Source organism: Platalea leucorodia, assembly GCF_965183815.1.
Source record: "Platalea leucorodia genome assembly, chromosome: 9".
Taxonomy (NCBI): Eukaryota; Metazoa; Chordata; class Aves; order Pelecaniformes; family Threskiornithidae; genus Platalea; species Platalea leucorodia.
Window position 1 is genome coordinate 25,997,005 of NC_138831.1, and position 20,940 is coordinate 26,017,944.

General features: G+C 40.1%; 1 protein-coding gene across 3 annotated transcripts in view; it reads right to left on the reverse strand.

Moving 5' to 3' along the window:
• Positions 1-20,940, reverse strand: part of BICD2 (BICD cargo adaptor 2) — a 98,733-nt gene that overhangs the window by 13,990 nt on the left and 63,803 nt on the right. For all 3 annotated transcript variants that reach the window (XM_082322247.1, XM_082322246.1, XM_082322245.1), the window contains exons 3-6: positions 10,384-10,536; positions 7,492-7,944; positions 5,252-6,271; positions 3,995-4,146 (exon numbers count right to left, since the gene is read on the reverse strand). In XM_082322247.1, coding sequence (XP_082178373.1) covers positions 3,995-4,146; positions 5,252-6,271; positions 7,492-7,944; positions 10,384-10,536 — 1,778 coding nt within the window. The remainder of the gene's footprint in view (positions 1-3,994; positions 4,147-5,251; positions 6,272-7,491; positions 7,945-10,383; positions 10,537-20,940) is intronic.

Sequence of the window (20,940 nt, forward strand, 5' to 3'; positions counted from 1 at the left end):
GTTAAATATGTTTGCCAGGAAAAAACAGCAGCAGCTCCTGGCTCTGTGCTCCCTGTGCACCACTTTGAAGCAATCTGAAGGCCACCAGAGATATCTACCTCTAGGCTGGGAACTCCTCACTCACTTTTTCCTTACTTGGTGCTGTTAACATAGGGCATTGGTCACATTAAACTCAATAAGAACTCAACAAACACTTTGAAAGTAGCCCCTTGATTCATATATACTTGACCAAAGACCTGAGTGAAATGAGTTAACTGCAAATATGTGCTCTCTATACTTTTTTTGTTATAGAAATGCAATTAAAACTCAGAGACAGTTCAAACTCTGAGAGTAAACACTGCATTTTAAAGATTTTTTTTCTGCCTTTTGGAAATTTCAATGGAAATTTTCCATTTGAAAACAAACTCATTATTAGTTTATACTGTCTAAGGTAAAAATTTTAATGACTGGTTTGCGTGAAGCCATATTTTCTTTGGCCAATTTGCAAGGATTTATTCTTTAAAATACAGAACATACCCACCGCAGATGTTATTGTAGTTCAATGTTGCAAGTGTACTGTAAAAGTGACTGCTTTCTTTACAATGTTCGCTGTCATCATGCGATCACAAGCTATTCTGTTTTCAATTCCTAAGTAAATACATTCATAACCCCCTCAAAACAGTAACCACAGTAGTGCATTTTGTATGATGAATTTTGAGAAGGACTCTTTTGGGAAATATTCTTTCAAATAGCTGCTCCAGATAGCAGGTAAAGTACAAGAACCAGATGGTATCCATAAAGAGAAAGAAGTACCACTTCACATCTTGTAATAAAGCTGAAGGCTGCACCCTAATGAATATTTGCTGCATCACCACCAGGCCTTGCTTATTTACATTTTGCAGCACCCAAGCTGCCTGTTAGCAAGTGCAAACCTACTTGACAAAGTAAAACAAAAACGATGTTCAGCTTCTCTTCAGATTTTAAATGGATCTAAATGGATATAAAGCGATCACATCTTTTTTTTTCTGGTGAAGAGAGAGTTTACTAATGAAACATCAAAATGTTTGATTGTAATAGTGATACATAAATAGCTATTAAAGTCTAATTAAGCAGATAAATTCCATTTTCAGCTCTACAGGGCAGATTTTAATTTGGCTTCCAGTGCTTTCAGTCTGTTTGCACATACAACAGGGATGTGTGTGTTGATTAAGAAAATCTGGACTTTAACAGGACAGCTATTGAATGTACATCCACAGTACATTACGCATATCATGATTTATTCCTTTGTACGACAGCGGAATTTTAGGCATACAGTGCTGCAGCAGTCCCTCAATACTGGAAGCTGTTAATCTGTGTTCTGCAAGTCTGTCTTTGTCTGTAGGCTGAAGTCTTACTGTATGTTCATTACTTATTAAAAATAGCTGGTAGTATTGTCAAATTAGTGGAATTAACCTATTGGAAAAGGAAATTAGGTCAGTTGCTATATTCATCCCCAGCCTTCAACTCTCATGTATTGTTACAGCTCTCTTGCATCGAACAAAACGGGCGGTTTCCTGTGGAAAATACAGATCTGTGTGCAACAGTCTGCTTTGTACCACATTCAAACACAACATTGAAACAAACACAGCAGGGTAAAGGCCCCATTACTTGTTATTAGTCTCTGCTGATACAAACCTCTTGGCCAGAGAAGAAACACGACTTACTGTAGACTGTTAAGAGGTGCTCCGTTAGCAGGTTGTTTGCGACAATGAAGACAAATTGGGCTGTTACATACTTCTGATATTTGAAACACACCTAAAAATCAGACTCCAGAACAATTTTTGAGGTTATCTTCAACAAAGCACCTAGGAACACCCCTTCCAAACCTACCTTACCTGAAATGGAGACTTAGATGAAAAAAACACTGACAGAGGAATGCTCTTGGTAAACTGCCAAGCTACTAATCCTCTCTGACCAGAGACCAGGGAGGAAAGGGGTGACAGTACCCTACCTGCAGTAACAGGTCTTGATAGCTATTGTGGCACCTGAAACACTGGGCACACTGGGAGAAAGAAGCAATTCTTCATGCTCTGTGCAACTGCCACTGTCTCAGGCTAGATGCAAAAATACAAGGCCCAGCTGCTTATCTGCCATGCAATGATCAGGAATGCATGCACTCACAAGACGAAAGACTCAGCGGACCATGTCTCCATCCTCAGCTCTTGGCCCCTTATTTTTTTCACTACAGTTACTAAGAAAAGCATAAATTCAGAAATTATAATTGTTCATTTAGGCAGGGGAGTCTGTTGTGCATCCCCAAACAGAGCTCACTCCTGCCTCTAATCAACCACAACTACCCGTGACAGCTCCCAGGACAGAGCTCTGAAGTCTGTTGCTTTCAGAAAAACTTATTTTGCCTCCAATTTCTCCATGCCAAGGAATCTTCATTATTGTCTTCCCAGTAAAAGGACAAGATTGACCTCTAGATAACGCACCAAGAGAAAGGCAGAGAGAGAACTACCCCTCTGGCATTTCTGTAACGATTCTTCCTCTCCAAACCAGTTCACACTCACTCTCTCACTTTTACACTAGGACAGGAAAATCAACATGTAGGGAAAACATACTGCAGTTACATGTAATTTAGACAGCCAACTATCTGCATCTAGGAAAAATACCTGAAAGTTAACAGTATGCTTTTCCTCTTTCCTTTCAGCTTCAAGCTGATCTACAACTAACAAAGAGATTGCAATTTCTGCATATTAATTACACTCCTTTCTCTAGCATAACGAGCTGCCACAGTTCAACCTTTAGCATTCCTTGGTATCCATTTCTCCTTTTCATGCTTACCCACATGCATAGATACTGGCTGGGAAAGGCTGAATCACCAGGAAGCCTAAGATTACTCAAGGAACATGAGAGCTGCTGCAGAACCACCCCCACAAAAGACTATACAGAAAAGCCTCAGGAATCCTCATAAGCACCCTCGTGATTCCTTACTATGGTACTTTTTAGCAGATGACAGAAAGAAAACTTTTCTCATTTGTTGGTTTGGTTTTTGTTTTGTTTTGTTTTGAAAAAGTGTCTAGACAATGCAGAGAATGAAGCAGCGTACAGCACACACAGACTCTCCCATCCCCTTGGGTTAGCTTAAAAGCAAGTGTCTAGTTTACATTAAACAGCATTCTTTACAGTCTCTCTTCTCCATCTTCTTTAGGCAATGCATGGAATACACAAGCAAATGAACATTGCCAGTAATGTCCCTGTAAATCCCACCAAGCTGCAACTGACAACTTTCAGATAAAGCCTTTTCTTTTCATGTTTACCAGGATCGTCTCCACACAGGAGCCAACTGAATGTTCCTTAGCTGTGAAGCAGATCTGGATTTTGTAACATGATGTTGTTGCCTCAACATTCCCCAAAAGAAATGCGTAGACTTACAGAAGAAGTCAATGACAGTAAGCAGTAAGCAACATACAGATAAAAATAGCATTTAACTTCTACATCACATGATGTGTCAGCAAGTATTTTTTGTCTGTTAACACTACAAAGCACAACTAAGAAGCAGAAGCAAGTTCCAAAGACATGTGCAACCCAAATCAGCTCACACAGGGTAAATGAAATGACAGAGATGCCAAGTGCAGGATGGGCAACCTAAAAATAATAAGATGTTTCCAACATCTCTACTTTTTTCTGGATCATCACAGGTCAAGCAGATTCACGTTTTCATTGCGTAATAAACGCTCATTTTGCACTGTTAAATGTCACTCCTTCTCAGAGTTAATGGCTTTCAAGAACCAGCGATAATCTTGCATCTGAATTAAATAAATACCACCACAACAACTTCTTGTTTTGTGGCAACATACCACATCCCTGGCATTTTCCTCATCAACAGGAACATATCACAAACACTGTAAGCAACAAACTTGGAAGAAGGCACCTCACCCTGCCACTCTCTGCATAGGTAGGTGGGCAGGATGCTCAGCTCTTCCCCCAAACAAGCAAGGAATGACATTTGGCAGAGTTGTATGTTCTTTACCTTGTAGCAAACATTGCTCTCAGGGATGAGAAAGTAGCAGCATCTTCTTTCAAAGCCTTCAGCTCATTTCGCAGCTTCATCATTGTCTCTGTAACCATAGCTTTCTCGTTTTCATACTTGCTTTTTAAGTTGGCAAGGGCTACCTCTGCAGTCTATTGTTTACCAAGAAGAACAGAAACATATTAGTTAATGAAACTCTTCACAAAGTGGCTGGCTAAGGTATTTCTAATCACTGTTCACATGACAAAACATTTACTTTGCACTGGAATGTTAAACTTCTGGTCAACTTTTCTTGTACAGATTAAATAAAATTTCGTTTTTGAACACTGGAAACAGATATGGGTCTCCTACTCCTACTAACCACACAGCAGCATCTAGGAAGTTACAGAATATACATTTAGTGACACCTATCTCCAACTACTAAAAGAAATTAAACTTTACATACTTCAACACAAAGAACAAAAAAAGCCTATTTAGTATCTCTATATTAAAATGCATTCATCAATCACTTGTACAGTTCTCTAACCCTTAGAGCACTTTGCCTATCTTACATTTTGGGATACCTTTATTAAAATGTGCAAAAGAAAACAAAGTATGTATATACTTCTTAAACAACGCTATACTTTTTTTTTTTTTTAAGACAACTTCGATTTGCATTACTGTAACTTTAGAGGAGACAATGAAGCATGTCACATGGTGTCTAATGGCACTTATTTTCATCCACTGGACTGCTACCATGTATCAAACGGCACAGCCCAATCCCCAAAGACTCATTTTACCTTTCACCCCTGTAACTTTGACCATGTTCTTCTATCACATCCTCACATTGAAAGGTTTTCTTTTATTTTGAAATTTGAGAAAGAAGAATACATAAGTTTAAGAACTCTTTTAAGGGCAACTACTAGAATTCTTTCCAGTAGAAAATAAGATTTACCTCTTCATTTTAGGTGTCTTAGATTAATTATAACCTGATATAATTCAGACAGGCAGTAGATTGAAGCTACCTTAAGCTTAATAAAAAGTCTCATCAGCATGTGACAAGCAGAAGTCATTTAAAGCCCCAGTTCTCACCTTTACAGGGGGACAGCTGCGTGCCTCTAATGAAACAGCCTGCCTCAGCCCTGTACCAAACAAATATCAGCAACAAAAGCCCTACTGAGCTGAGGATGTGGCAGTATGACCTCAAAGATAAATTCTCTTGTGTTTGTGACCCAGTTCCCTGACACTATAACCTTCACATCTGTAAGACCGGGTTACCTGTTTGTTGGCCTTCAGCACAGTTCTCAGAGTTGCTATCTGTTCTCTCTTGGTACTCAGCAAGGACTTCAGCTTCAGGATTTCTTCCATGAGAGCTTCCTTGTCTTTGTCCACCACTGGCCCAAGTTCTTGAGTGGCAACACGCTGCCTGGACAATTCAGTTGTTCTGTCCACAGCAGCTTGCAGGTGTTTGATCTGATCCCGGATTATAGCGATCAGGTTGTAAATGTTCATCGGTTCCTTCCGAGGATCTGACACAGGAGATGGCAGAGATGACACTGGAGATGGGCTGCTGTCACCGCTTCCATTCTCTGCCTTTCCTAGCTCTATAGTTAACAGCCCTTTAGAAAGAAGAATGGGAGACCTCCTTCCCTTGGTCTCGGGACTACTGCGTCCACCTTTACCTTCCTTGTAGTAATCCAGCATCACTCTGTTTGGAGTTTCATTGTTGCACATGCAGACGTGGTGGTATAAATTGGCTAGTTCTTCACTGAAGGTGACTAGTTCATCTTGGGCCACACTGAGGCTGCCCTGTGTTTCTCCAGCAACATCACTGACTTTTTTCAGCTCCTTCTCCAGTCTGGCCACCTGTTCTCTATCATGCTTGCTGGATTTTTCTAGTGAGGTGATCTTTTCAGTGAGAGCTTGGCTCTCAGTGTCATATCTGCTCTTCTCTTCCTCATACTTAGACTCACATTCTTTGTATTTGGCTTTAAGATTTTTAAGCTCTTCTTTTAGGTCAGTAATCTCTGCCACAGCCACTTTGTACTTGCACTCCAGGATCTCCGGCCCATTGATGTCAACTTCATAATAGTCTCCATCTTCATGGCTGTCTCGGTCCTTCTCGTTGTCAAGGGCAGACTGACGTTCCTTGCTGACCTGGAGCTTCTTCATTGCGTTCAGGTTTTCTGTCAGTCTGCCAACTTTCTCATGCTGCTCTGAGAGGGCCCCCCGTGTATTTTCCAGCTGCTTCTGAGATTCCTGTAGCGTTGTTAACAAGTTCACCTTTTCTCTTTCCATCTGAAATGCATGAACACAGACATCTACGTAAAGGGAACTGTATCACTTAAATGGTTTTATTATAAGAGACAGCAACTTAACCAAGGTTCATATAATTACAGAAATCCGATCACTTGCACGTTATAGAAAAGACTATTTAATTTATTCTAAAACTCAAGCACAGTGTTCCTTGCCAATTCTTTCTCATTTCCACTTCAAAACACACTGTGAAAACATCCTTTCAGCTTAAGATTAGCTAAAGTTTACTGTTATCTTGCAAATTATCAAGTAAATATTAGAAAACATGCAGCTAGTCTATGGTGGAAGCTTGGAGCTTCATGAAAGACTCAAAAATACGGAAACTTTTGAAGTTTCTCCTCTGAAAGTTCTAATTTTGAAAAAATCCAGCAAATTTTTCCACAAAGGCTTTTTCTTACAGAACACTTTAAAAATGCTTGAGAAAATAACTTTAAATCTATTAACTACACAACACAAATATGTACCTTGTTTCAAACTCTCCAACCTCCCAATACCGCAAATATAACACAGAAATGCTTGGTACCGATTAAAACTTCAAGTTCTTGGAACTAATTACAGAAAATAGTTATGGTGTACAAAACTCCTTTTCATGAGGATGACTGGAGTAACTATCAATTTTTGAACAAAATACTGCCTTTCTCACTAGTGACATAGTGAAGTAGACACAGCATGTACTGCACAGAAGATGCATTACAACTTTCCTCCAAAACATAGGACATGACTGCTAGATTCTCTGCATAAAAAGAAGAAGAAAAAAAGAAGAAAAAAGAAAAAAAGAAGAAAAAAGAAAAAAAGAAGAAAAAAGAAAAAAAGAAGAAAAAAGAAAAAAAGAAGAAAAAAGAAAAAAAGAAGAAAAAAGAAAAAAAGAAGAAAAAAGAAAAAAAGAAGAAAAAAGAAAAAAAGAAGAAAAAAGAAAAAAAGAAGAAAAAAGAAAAAAAGAAGAAAAAAGAAAAAAAGAAGAAAAAAGAAAAAAAGAAGAAAAAAGAAAAAAAGAAGAAAAAAGAAAAAAAGAAGAAAAAAAAAGCTATGGTTTTCTACTGACAAACATTTAACATCCTCAAATTCTAAATCAATCAGAGCCTTTCCAAATATAGTTCATACTGTATGGTGGTCACATGAGATATTGAAAAGACTGAAATTACAGCCCAAATAAACTCTAGCAGCTGTTTGGAAGTACACAGTTGTCTAGGAAACCCATTTACCTGTACAAGCTGTTGTTTCAGCTTCTGGATTTCAGAAATGTTTAATTCACTCAGAAGATCTGAAACTAGACTTGGGGCTGGAGGGAAGCTTTCATTTTTCTTGGGCGTTGATGTACTATTTTTGCCATTACTGAGTTTGCTGAGGCAGTTTTGTTCAAATCCATTCATGATTTCATCGTTATTGGGCTCTGTGGCTTCATCGCTGAACTTCAATCCATCCAAAGAGATGTTCAGGTGGCTGTTGTACATGGAGTCATTGATGTTCATGTAGTGAGAGAGCTCCTTACGAAGATTGTTCTTCTGCTCCCGCTCTGTCTTCAGCGTCTCTAAGGCCTCCTCAAGCTGGCGTTCGGAGATCTCCTTCAGCCGTATGGCATCTTCTAGCTGGCTGTTGAGAAATTCTGTTTCCTCTTCGAGCCTTTTGATTTCATGTTTCAGGCCTTCAAACTCCACCTGGAGATATACAAATGGGGGGGGGGGGGGACGGGACCTAATGAAAATGTCTGCCCACAAGGCACCAAGTAATTTTACTTTTGAATGTTTGATTTCACTAAATATGGTGAGAACAGAAACATTTTTTCAGTTCTGGAGTCTAGTTTTGGCATTCTGACTGTAAACACTGCTTACCTTCATAGAGACCATGGAATAAAATTTCTAAGCAAACTGTCAAATGATCTGATCTATTCCAGCTTAATTAGGACAGGTGGGAGATAGAGTGTGTGATACAGAGGCATCACAAAACAGGCTTTCCTAGCACATTATGCAAACGCTTTCTCTGTTTGATTAACAAATTCCCTGGCCAACTTTCCCACAAATTCAAGCTCAATATTTCCAAAACCCAGCATTGCAAAGCTATGCTGTACTGTTGTTAGAATATGCCACTGGGCTTAAAACTGTTAGGATGCAGCTAGCAGTCAAACTGTGCTTTTATACGTTCAAAATAAGATGTTTTCTCATTTCTGTCATCATCATTTCAGCACATCTTGAGAGAGAGCTACAATTCAGACTGTACATTTCAGACTCATAGAACTGCTACATGAAATTTGATGGCATGCTATAAGTTTTTACCTGTAAAATTGCATTTTTTTAAACCGCTCTTGCACTGAAATTATAAACACCAACCATTAGTGTAAAATTTGTAATCCCTTGGGGGAAAAAAAAGAAGCCTAAAGAATACCTTTTCCATACCTCAAAAGAAAGGATAACATACCACATGATATATGACCCTACTGATTTTTTCAAACTGCTAAGGAATTTTAGATGCCATCTGGTAGTGCTGAACCACACCTGATTTAAAAACCAGGAATCAATCATGTAAATTCAGTTCTGCAAGTTAAGCCTGGGAAAACTTGATGGCTTCTTCTAGTTATGTCAGTGGGTTAATTAAAGCTTAATAAAATTCTTCACATGGAATTAGGACAAGGTAGAAAACAAAATAATCCATTGCCATTAAAAGAATTAGCTCTTGGTTCTATATATGTCCACTGAGTTCAAATATTTAAGATTGCAGTCTCTTTTCAAAGGTTCCAGAATATAAACACAGTAGTCAATAATTACTAGCAACTGACAAGATAGCATCTGAGATTGAACTTGGCTCAGCCCAGAATGACAGCATTCTTGAATATTGTTATTTTAGAATGTGAACATGGAGCTAGGAACTTTCACTTGCTCCTCTGAATACAACAAATGAGACAAAAAAAGGTGAAACCCAAAAGTAATCAACTACATAGGTTGGATTTTACCAGATCACTATCTCTTCCAGTCTGCATCTAGAGCATAATAGCCCCTTCATCTCTACCGCATGATGTCAGGGCACCCAAAACATTGTAATTACACCAAATATATTCAGGTGAGAACAGGTCCAACCTGGAGCCCCCTTTTGGCCACATCAGTGAGGCCAAAGTGATAAACATCGACATGGAGTTTCACCTGGAGGTAAATTAAATATATTCAATATCCCAAATACCTTGCCTGTTAGGGCAGCTTTCATTTAGAACACCGAAGGAGATCTGAAGCAAATCCTAATAAGCTTTTGCTGTGTGCTCACTACAACAGATGGTATTAATACTATTGTTTTCTTCAAGTGCTTTTATTTCATGAATATTATAATGTTTTCTCAATTGAACCTTGAGTTTTATTTATAGAATGAGACTGACAAGTACCTGAAGAATAAAAATAGCAAGTCCCCAATTGGTAGATGAAGACAAGTGAATCGTGCCAAAGACCACACACATCTAATCTAATTACCTCCACAAATGATAACTCAGGGCAATTCTTGAGTTGTTCCAAAACCACAGTTTTCTAGAATTCTGAAAATAGCTGAACTGTGCAATGAAACATGAACAACAAATTTCAGATGAGCAGTCACACAGGTCTGACAGTATAGAGCAACTCTAACAGTAGTCCATGTTTAATGAAGGTAGCTAGAAGAGAGGAGGAGTACAGAACTGGAGAGATAATGTAAGCACTAAGTAGCAATAAAAACATGTTCAGAAATACACCCAGTTACAGATACTGTAGAAGAGGATGGATGGATGGATGGATGGAGAGTATTGCAAAGAGACATTGAAAAACTAGTGTAGCAAAAAGACTAAACCAAATAACAAAGCAGACTGGTAGAGACTTCATTTCTATCAAACAGAGAGAAGGCAATGGAAGGACTTGAAGGTCAAAGTAGAAGCAGTAAATTCTTATGACTCTATATAAACAGAGTTAGAAAGAACTTAAACATTTTGGGACAACTCTTGGTAATAAAAGATAGAGCTTATATTCTTAAAAGTAGTACAAACATAGAAAACAAGTGGTTGGATGTTCAAACGAGACAGAACCATGCCGTAACACAGGAATTAACCGGTGCTATCAAAGCAATGCTCACTATTTTGAAAAACTTGCCTGATTTTGCTTCAGGACAGACACTTGTTTCTGGAGACAGATGTTTTCCTCCTCGAGCTCAGTGTAGTCTTGCAGCAAACGCGCTTCTCGGAATTTATATTCCTTAATATCATCTCGCAGACGGGCCCTTTGGATCTCCACGTTCTGATTGACCTGGAAAAACAAGAAAATCCCGAAATGATGGTGATTTGGTCAGCTACAATTAAATTTCAAAATTTTATTCCTTATCTGTACTAATCAATTAGATTGTATTCAAACAGAAACTCTCCCCCCCCCCCCAATAAAATTACAGAAAACCAAGTCATTTACACAACAATTAGATTTTGTTTTCTTGCTTCTCTTACAAATTCTCATCCTTGACTCAAAGAAAAGTTAATGAGCAAGCAGGGAAAGCAGTATTCACACCTATGTTGTCTCACTGGCTGTAAGCAACAGACAAGAAGTTTTCCCAATCAGAAATCAATCTGTTGAAACAAGAAGGGCCTTTTCACAAGAGAAAGACAGATTCATATGACTTCAGATGTTCTTATTTGGACATGTATTTGCTGCTGCTTTTCAACAGACCTTTTCTTTATGCCCAGTGCAGTAATTTGGAAGTATGTTCTAATGAATCCTTTTGGAGAGAGACACTGAGTTGAAGCTCAAGTAAAAAAACAAAGTGAAAAATATATTCTAAAACATTAGCAGAAATATCTTCAGAGATAGGCAAATAGGCAATATAGTTTCCTATAAAAATAGTATCCAGGTATTTTAGCAGCCATACCTGTGAAGTAACAGGATGGTTTTCCAAACAGTTCTAAATCAGCTCAAAACAAACGCGAGCTCAGGAAAGAGGCAGCCTATCAATTCAGTTAGTTAGATTATGGTATCTTTTTTCTGTTTTCATCTATCCAGCAGTCTAGCCAAGAAAGCTTCATCCTCTGGTATACAAACTCAGATTCCCTTAGTGTTCTCCACTTCTGGTTAGAAACAAGAATGTCAGCAATGAATAAAATATGGTCTCAGTCCTCTTGCAAGTGTGCAGCAGGAATACACAGAAGTAATACAACAGGTATCAACAGGCACCTACAGAAAGCTGAGAGATAAAGGAAATGATTGTGGCAGGAGCATATGCCAGCACTTGAATCTGGCATGTTCTGAACACAAACACAGAATCATCTGCAACTGTTAAGACCAATAAATTCAAATTATAGTTCCCTCACATGTCAGGGAGAGATTAGACTATATAAACTTGTCTGCTTATTTTTAGCAATGAAGAGACGACCACTACTTCCCAGCACACTGAGAAGCTAAAATAAACATTAATTGCTGAAATCAGTACAACAATGCAAATGAAAAGTTGCTACATGCCATATTCCATGTCTGAGCAAGTGTTGGCTCTATCTTTGCGCAAACCCAGGGCCACAGGGAAAGATGCACTGCGGGTAGCTGAAGGCTACAGGCTGACATGATTTCACATCGTAACTTCTTCTCCTTAACAACTGCAATGCAGACCTCTTGCCTTTGGCAGAAACAGCCTCCAGCTAGATAATCGAAACTGTTTAACAGTTAGGATTGCAAAAGGCTCTTGCATCAAATCGAGCTTCATACAAATTAGGAGATCTTATCTGTAATTTTCCCCATGCCTGAGTAAGCGAAATGCAATGGTAGACCCCCAACAAAGTTACTGGCAAAGCTTCTCTCCCCACCATTCAGGTTGCTTTGCTCCTCCTCCTCCCTGGATGATCTAATCTTTGCAGAGGTCAATGCCTGGAGAAATCATTGGAGCCGGTCTTTTTTGGAGAAAGAATGATTTCTGTCCAATCCTGCCTGTTTAATTCAGAGCAACAGTAAGAGCTCATTATTTAATGTGAAAGTATTGTTGTGCTCTGTCTAGCACAAGAAAAATCATTCTATTTCAGTGTGTACAGGAAGGCCAGATTTTAAAATAGCTCCCTTGTTTCCTGTCTGGGGAAGGAAGATATAACCTAGATTTATTGGCTGTTTAAGCAAGCTGTACATTCAGTTTGCTCTTAGCGTTTTCTTGTCAAATAAATGTGCATGCTTACAAGCTGCAAGGTTAAATTGGGTGCCACGATATCTCATAGAACTGACCAAGTGGCAGGATTTTTTCTGCAGGAAAGAGAACCTACTACATCCTTCCTTGACCAGATTTTTCTATGACCCATACAGAAAGCGGTATTCATGTATTTTAAGACAGACACACATACATTGCACATGTTCTCACAGGTGGTGTTTTACAATTCCTTAAGTCTAGAAAAGGTGAGCTGACCTATGGATGAGTCTGAACCTTTCTGTGACTCTCGTTGCTTCAGTGGCTTAGTGGCTTCTTCCTTCCTTCCTCCTCCACCCTCAGCAACCCCTGAGCACAGTGGAGAAGAGGGAGCTGGAACACAAGGGCATGCCTGGCTAGGCTCTCAGCTATACCAAAAGTCATACCTCCACCAAAATATCATTACCACTGTGTGGAGAATTGATGGCCATAAAATCCCATTAAGTATTATCTACCTGACAAAACCCCTCAGCTTGTCAGCCTAGAGAATATTCCCGCTACACAGAAGCCTCCCATCAATCCTGCCCAGGAAAAGACTGTGATCTGAAAGTGATTTTGCCTGATCTAAAGGCCATAGACCACCCTGCTCCTGCTGCTAGAGAGCTTGTCTTCAGCATTTTCATCCTCTCAGCTTTGCCTCAGAAGAGTTCTGGAAGGGGCCCCTCCGAGCTGCACCAGTGCTAGAAATAGCAGGGATTTCCTCAGGACCAGTTTGAATCCACTCTTGCCTGCATGTCAAAAACACAACTTCATCACTGAAGTCCTTCACCACTGCCAAAAGCCTGCTCCTCAGCACCTACTTTTCTAGTACACCCCAGGATATAAAGTTACATATAATTTGACCCTGAGAATTAATTGAGAAAAACATCTCAGGTAGCTGATTTCCTCCCTTGTTTTGGGTACTGCACAACCTGACCAGAGTTCAGCCTCCAGGTCACCACCCAGAGGCTGATCTTGCAAGCGAAGCTGTATCGCTGGCATGGTTTCTGTCACCCTGAACTCCACCAGCTCATGAGGTCATGGGTCAGTTCAAGTTCCCCACTGTAGTAAACATGCTCATACCTAATTTCACATGTCATTATCATCACCAAGAGTCAAAACTTAGTTTGCCCAAATTTATTACTAATTCTACGATTAGATTTAATGTTTCATGCAATAAATATTCTAGATATGATCTTGTGTTCTTCATGGGAAGGATTCACAAAAAAGGATGCAGACTCTTTGGAAGAAATACAGTGCAGTCAGAAAGGATGGCAACTCATACATATCCTGTTTCTGTAAGGAGAAGAAAAATCACAGAATCATAGAATGATTTAGGTTGGAAAAGACCCTTAAGATCAAGTCCTACCATTAACCTAACACTACCAAATCCACCAAAATAATCAATAAAACATCATCTCTTAAACAATTTATTAAATATCAGCATGAAAATTGGGAAGCCTAATCCTCAGACACTAACGTAACTTAGTGCCTTCTTCAACACTTTTTTGAAGGAGGTGCTTCAGCTAATGTTTTTATCAACTCTGCCTTCATACTCACAGCTGTAACTCCAGAAAAGCCAGCCTCAAAGCTACATCATCTACCCCAGGTATCAATCGTGAAATTAAGAACTCAAAATATGGACCACAAAGCTTTTCTCTGTGCAAAAAGAAAATTTCGAGTCAATCACTAGACATTAACACAACTAACAAGTTACATTATTTAGGCTACAAAGACCAGCAGTTGCAAGTTGCATATGAAATTCACAGCTTCCCATCTGATTTTAATTGCATTTCCTTTGCACATGTGAGGACTGGAGTCCTGTGTAATTAAGGGCTGGGATATAAGATACTCCTAGAACAGAGCCAAATTAAGATAGCATAAGAAACCAAAAATAATCTTCCCCTAGTTCTCAAGCTACAGGCTCTTAAATAATTTTTTTAATTCTAGATATAAACCAAAACACTAATATTTGGGAGGAAAAAAAAAAGCTTAAAAGTTATATTAGATTCAACTGTTTACTATATATGAACAAAAGGTTTAGAAACCTGTACTTTCACTACTGCAATAAGATCACCTGTGTGACAAGGCTGTTTGCATTCCCTGGCAATGGGCAAATGCTTTTAGGGTGGAGAGGCAGACCGGCAGCACCTCCTGACGATGGCCTTCTCTCTTTCATCTTCCTCAGATGCAGGAGCTGCAAGAGCTCCTTGCTTTTACAATTTTGCCCACTCTGTTCTTACAGCAGAAGAACTACCAAATGGTATTAAAACATTTAGTTATTTATTTATGCAAAGGAGAAATGCCACAGTGGCCTGGCTCTGCTTTCTCATTCACAGGAGAAACTGCCTCCAGTCACACCTGCACCTATGTTATCATGTCTGCACATGTACTGGTGCATCATAAGATGAGGAAAGCTTTATAAATAAAATGGCTCTAGGTACCATGGCTCAGGCAACCTCAAGTTGGGAAAAGAAGCAGTTTTATTTCCCATACAACCCCTGTATAAAATTCAGGCTATATCACGATACGCACACATATCCCACCCATTAAATGCCAGGAAACAAAAACAAGTCTGGTGGAGGCTGAGAGCCAGGCACAGCTATACCTATAGCTGTTTTCTATATATATAAAAACATATAACAACTACCACCCTGAACTTGTGTTTATGACATTTGTTCAGCATTCAACTATTCCCACTGACATACGACAGTCACTGAGTTACTCAAGTGTAACTATCATAGCTTTTATACTTCAATTCCGTTTATGAACCACAGACTTCTCTCTCCAGCCCTACATAACAGAAATGCACCATCCTTTGGACAGAAATCTTTGTTTTTTCTAATTGTATCCAGCACCTGTGTCCTCTTCGCCAAACACTGCATGGCAAATGACTAAGAAAACAGTTCTTACAAGCGACAGAAAAATTAGCCTGCTCTCAGAAGTGTGTTATAACACAAACACATTCAAAAGAAATATTGCAAAAGACAGACCACACAACCAGTAGAGAAAGTCACTGTATGCATCAGACCGTATTTTCCAAAATTTATAGCAAGTGTTGTTGGTGTCTTGTTCACACAAGCCAATTGGAGAAAAATAAAGTAGATATTATGCTAAACTGTAGTTTGGACTCTTCTCCACTCTTCTGTTGCAAGTCATGCCGTGACATGGTCTATCTGCTGAAAAGCTGCTTGACTTTCTAAGCCTTGGTGTGACTCCAGACAGAGGTAGATAGAAATAGGGAAGGAAAGAGGAAGGCAGAGCACTGTGGTCACTTAGAAGCAGAAGAAATAGTGTTTTGTTCATGTGTTTTCAAAAGCAAAGTCAAGCTTTAATTGCATTTCATATTAAAAAAAATTACTGAGCCAAAACAAACTCCAAGACACTCATATTCCAGTCAGCCGCCCTTCCCAGGTGCCTCTCTGAAATATTATTTCACTCGGGGGGGGGGAACCACAAAAAAACCAAACCAAACAAAAAACCAGCAGTGGCAACTGCAGTCAAAACCAGGCAAGAAGCTTCAAGCCCAGCAGCGCTTGGAGCACCTGTCCCCAGCGCTCTTGCAGAAATCCAAACTACACTCAGATGCCACTGCAGGCAGCTCCTAGCACAGCTCAGCAGCGTGATACGAGCCTCCCAAATACAGCACTGGGAACAGCTGTGTTAGCACATTGAGTTGTTCTGCAACTAAAGCTAAAAGAGCTTACTAAAAAAGTTCCTCACTTCACCCCTTTTGAGGTTTTCCTACACCTGGCCCAGGTGTATGCCCATTTTATGCACTTGGAGCCAGAGCCACTGAGCGAATCTGACAGGATTTATCTTTCCTCACAAAGTTGCAGTCTCACTTTTTGTTTTTTGGACTAGGAGACAAGATCTGAAGAGCTCTAATTCACATGAGACACGCCCAGTGTTGCCAAGTACACTCAGGTTGAACTCCATGGCAGATATCCTGCAAGGAGCAAAAATCAGAGATGGCACGGAAGAAGTGGAATATGTGCAACTCATAGCATATTTATAAAGTGGGGAAAAGAGCACACTATTTACTATAACATAATGTTCCCAATAGCTCTGAAGCAGTAATAGAAGACATGAAGCTACACTGAAACTTTGGTAGCAAATGTGCACAATTGCCTGGTTGGTGTTGGTTTTTTGGGGTTTGGTTTTTTTTGTTTGTTTGTTTTGGTTTTTGGTTGTGTGGTGTTTTTTTTGTTTTTGTGGGTTTTGTTTTGTTTTTTTTAACCTGTCCAAACACCTACCCCATGACACAGCATCTTACTATGGATACATCTCTCTGTGATTAATGCTGGGGCACCACCCTACTAATGTACTTAGCTCAAGATTTATTGATTTTTTTGCAAACTATTAAATAAAAAGTTTTGTGAAGCTGTGACATTAAGGATGGGTTTATTGCAACACTGGAGAACAAAGAAATGCAGTCATGCATTTTTGTTTCTGCACAATATTAGAGAGACTTGAGCTGAGACACAGTTACTACAGCATACCCTGGAGCCATTTAAATCTCTGATAACTACTTAATCAGCATTAAGTCTTGCTACAATATGTACGTCCTATTACTTAATGTGTTGTTTGCTAACTATCTGTTCAAACATTTGATCCAATCCAGAGTCAAATCCAAAGCACACCCTATGAACCCTTTCTTTGTCATGGGGAGGGTTAACACCTGTGCACGTATGGCTGGGACAAGCAATACACCACTTACTCTTGTTTAAGTTCCTTCTACAAGAATCCAGCCCTGCTCTAGCGATGCTCTCCAACTGCAAGCTTACAAGCCAGGCGAGGATAAACACACCTTTCCCTGACCCACAGGCTTTAGCTGCCCACCCAAATGGGTGGTCTTTGCCCTGTAGTCCACTGGGCACTAAACACAAGGTGTCTGGTACTGGTGCAAGCCCATACAGCCAGCAGCAGCAGTGGTGCGATGTCTTCACAGAAACAAACAGATCAATGGTGTAGAAGAAGCTGGGAGGACTGGAACGAACCTTGTGATCAAAAGCTGAGGGCACTGATAAGTCTCCGAGATCAGAGGACAACTTTTAAAATTCATCCAAAATAATCAATTTTAAAACCAGAATAAGTCAGTTACAGTTAATGGTCTCGTTTCCAAATAGTGATCTCATCACTAATAAAACTGAGCCATTTTTGAGCTCCAGGAGCACAAGAAGGGACCCCACTCCCTCTATGCGTTCTCAGCCACACTTCTTTGGAGACCAGGGCTTGTCGTCCTGCAGCGCCAGGGCGGCTGGTGGGCCTGAGCTCTGCACCTCGGCTCCAGCCGAGCATGGGAGTCTGGATGGAAAATGCTGACCCAAACTTAACGACAGTGTTATGAATGGCACTGTGTAACGTTATTATTACGGTCTCCCCCTTCCTGCACTGAATTGCTTGCTAAGAACAGTTAAACTCCAGCTGCTTTTCAAATCTCAAAATTTAAATGCTTGGCAGCTTTCCATGTCCTTCACTGCCACAAAGAAAACATTTAACCCTTCCAAGGCCTGCCAATAAACTTTTAGGTAGCTGTTCTCTTTTACCTCCAGAAGGGCTGGTGGAGCCAAGCCCAGCTCTAAGAAGGATCACTGCCATCCAAAGTGTCGCCAAGCAACCACCCGCAGAGATGGGTGATGCTCAACAGCAGCCTCACTCACCGCTGCACCCCATGAAAACTGCCTTCCTGCAGCCTCATCTAGCAGGTTTTGAAGGGTTTGCGTGTGCTGTGTTTGTATTTTCAGATGCTAATGAAACAAGCTTGAGGTTGTTTCAACAAACCTCCCTCAAGCTGAAAGGAGAAGGAAGAAAAGAGCTCAGTAACTGAGACAACAGCCCTCTGCATTCAACAGCTTGCCCGTCATTCCCCCAGGTTTGGGAGGGCACAGGGATGTTGTTCCCTGCGGGACAGCTGAACTCTGATATACCTCAGGAGTATCTGAACTCAAGCTCTGACTCCAGTAATTCTCCCTTTAAACTAGCAAGGGACTGGAAGGATGAAGCACGCTTCCAGGAAAACAAAACGAACAATAAACCAGCTAGACTTACATAAGAAGCATAAAGAGTTTTGTCTACAGCCCACACTTAGGGGAATGAAGTAGTACCAAAAATGTATTTCAATTAGTAGCTCTAAGTCACATTTAAGAAAAATGACATGAAACATAGTTTTTTATATTTCAGACTGAGATTGCTTATTAAAAGCTAATAACCAAAATCAGTCATCCCCTATTATCTGCACTCCTTAACACAAAACAGCAATAAAACCTACAAGTGAGATATTGCTCTGCCTGGAAAAGCTATAGTGGCTCTAAGGAGTTACAGAAACAACAGATCACAAAGCAAACTCTGAAACAGGAATTTGTTGAAATTGATTTCAGAGCCTTGAAAATTTTCAGGGTTTCATTTCCCAACTGAAGCATATAATCTAGACTCCTCTAATGCACCAGGTATTTTAGGAGAGTCAAACACATGCAATCCGCTGCAATAATTTGGTATCAAACTCAAAACAGACCAACTTCCCTACCTAGAAATTGGCCCACTTCTCTGGTTTTATAAGACACTCCACCTCTCAAGAGCAATCATGCTGCTGGAATATGGCTTGCAATACATCCACAACAGCACTCATCAGAACAGGGACTTTTTTCGGTGAGGTGCCAATTCGCTGTTTGCTGGACCTACATGCTATGATTCTCCCAGTGAGCTGATCCAACTCTGGCCCTGAATGGGTGCTGAAGGGGCTGCTGGGCCGCGGGTGAGCCTGCAGCACCCACACACCCCATGCCCCAACCCCTGCCAAGCCGGGAAAGTCTTGCAGAGCAGTTGCTGCCGATGGTCCCAGGTACAGAATAGCCTCGGGACAGAAGCAGTGACGAGCCCGCAACCCTGGTAGGAAAGTGTCAGGGAATCCCTTCTAATGCCATCGAACTTTTCCTTGTCATCACACTAGTTGATGTCCTGAACAGTCTCACTTGTCCCTAACCAAGCTGAAACTAGTCTCATGTTTTAGTATTTCCATAAACTACTTTTTCTAGCCCACTGATCGCTTCTAAATGCTTTTGTCCCTGGTCAAGTTTTTTGTTTTGGTTTGGGGTTTTTTTGTTACTTTTGTTTTTAACAACCTTCTGTTAATCAGTGATAATTATTGACCAAAAAACACCCACTTCAATGATATTAGAGAACTATTCTACACTGTGCTCTGTTTCGTGCCTGCAGTCCAAAACTGCGGTTTTACTCTGTTATGTCTCTTTGCAAATCCATGTTAAGTTTGCCTCATCAGAAATGTCCACAAGCCCCATATTTTCAATAATCATAAGTACAAGCTTCTCTTGTTAATTAAAGCCTGCCCTCCTCTGTTACAAGGTCTGTTGAAGGCTCATTTATTTTCTTACTCATATTTCTTACTCTAATATTAAAGGCCTATTTTAAAGTTTCAATTAACCATTTCCAGCAGTGACAGTCTTTCTTGGGCAGATGTAACACTAGCATACTGCAGCAGCAGGCCAGGAGCAAGTTTATGTGATTTCAGCACTAGATACCACAAATCTGTCAGACTTAAAAGAATTTACAATTAAAATAATATTGACAAAATGTCAAAGTTAGTACAGCTATGAAAGATTAGAGATCTCCTACTGACTTCATTTGGCCATAACTAATTTTTATGTAAAGCATGAGATGAAAGCTTTGTCTAAATTTATACTCCCAGCATTAGTGGCCTATTTTCACAAGGTGCCACACCTCCTGGATGTGGAAAGTTCTTAGTTTACACTACCCAATCCTACCAAGATACAATCATCTCAAAACCACTGGCTTAGAGCTCTATCACTACTTCAAACAATTTTAATGAACTAAATCCCAAAGGAGTTATCTATCTAAATTAATGATACCTATGATACCACTTTATAAGTAGCAGAGGCATATGAAAAATTTTGCTTACATTTAGATTATGGAAGTGGTACTTCTTTATAGAAAATGCCATGGAATAAAGGAAAATGCTGTAATGTTAAACAATATCATATGGAAGCCTTACAGAGGCTAGATAAAAAAAAAATATATTTTCCCTTTACAGGCATAGTACTCCTTCTGGAGTACAGCAGAGGTGAAGAAGATGCCTGGCAGCTCCAAAGGATGGGAGGTACATGGTACAAGTCATGAAGTGAAGCCCATCCCTGGTCCAACTCACAGGAACGCCCGCCAGGTCCACCCATGTGTTTGGAAGTGGCAGCCTTCCCTCTGCTGCCTGGAGTGGTCAGAAAAACTCGAGCACTCATCAGCTGTAGGAAACCATGCAACTGATGGATGCAGTAAGCTCTACACTGTGATTCTGGACAAAAAACATCTTAACTCTTCTTCTTCCTGAGCAGGATCTGCTAATGGCATACTCCTACAGTCTTCACTCACACAAACAGCCAACTTCAGCCAGGGTCTTCATCTGTTTGGCTGCAGGAACAGCTCCTAACACCAGCGTAGTCAGGTTCTAGCACACTTCAGGCTGCCAAACCGGGATCACTCAGCATTCCCAATTC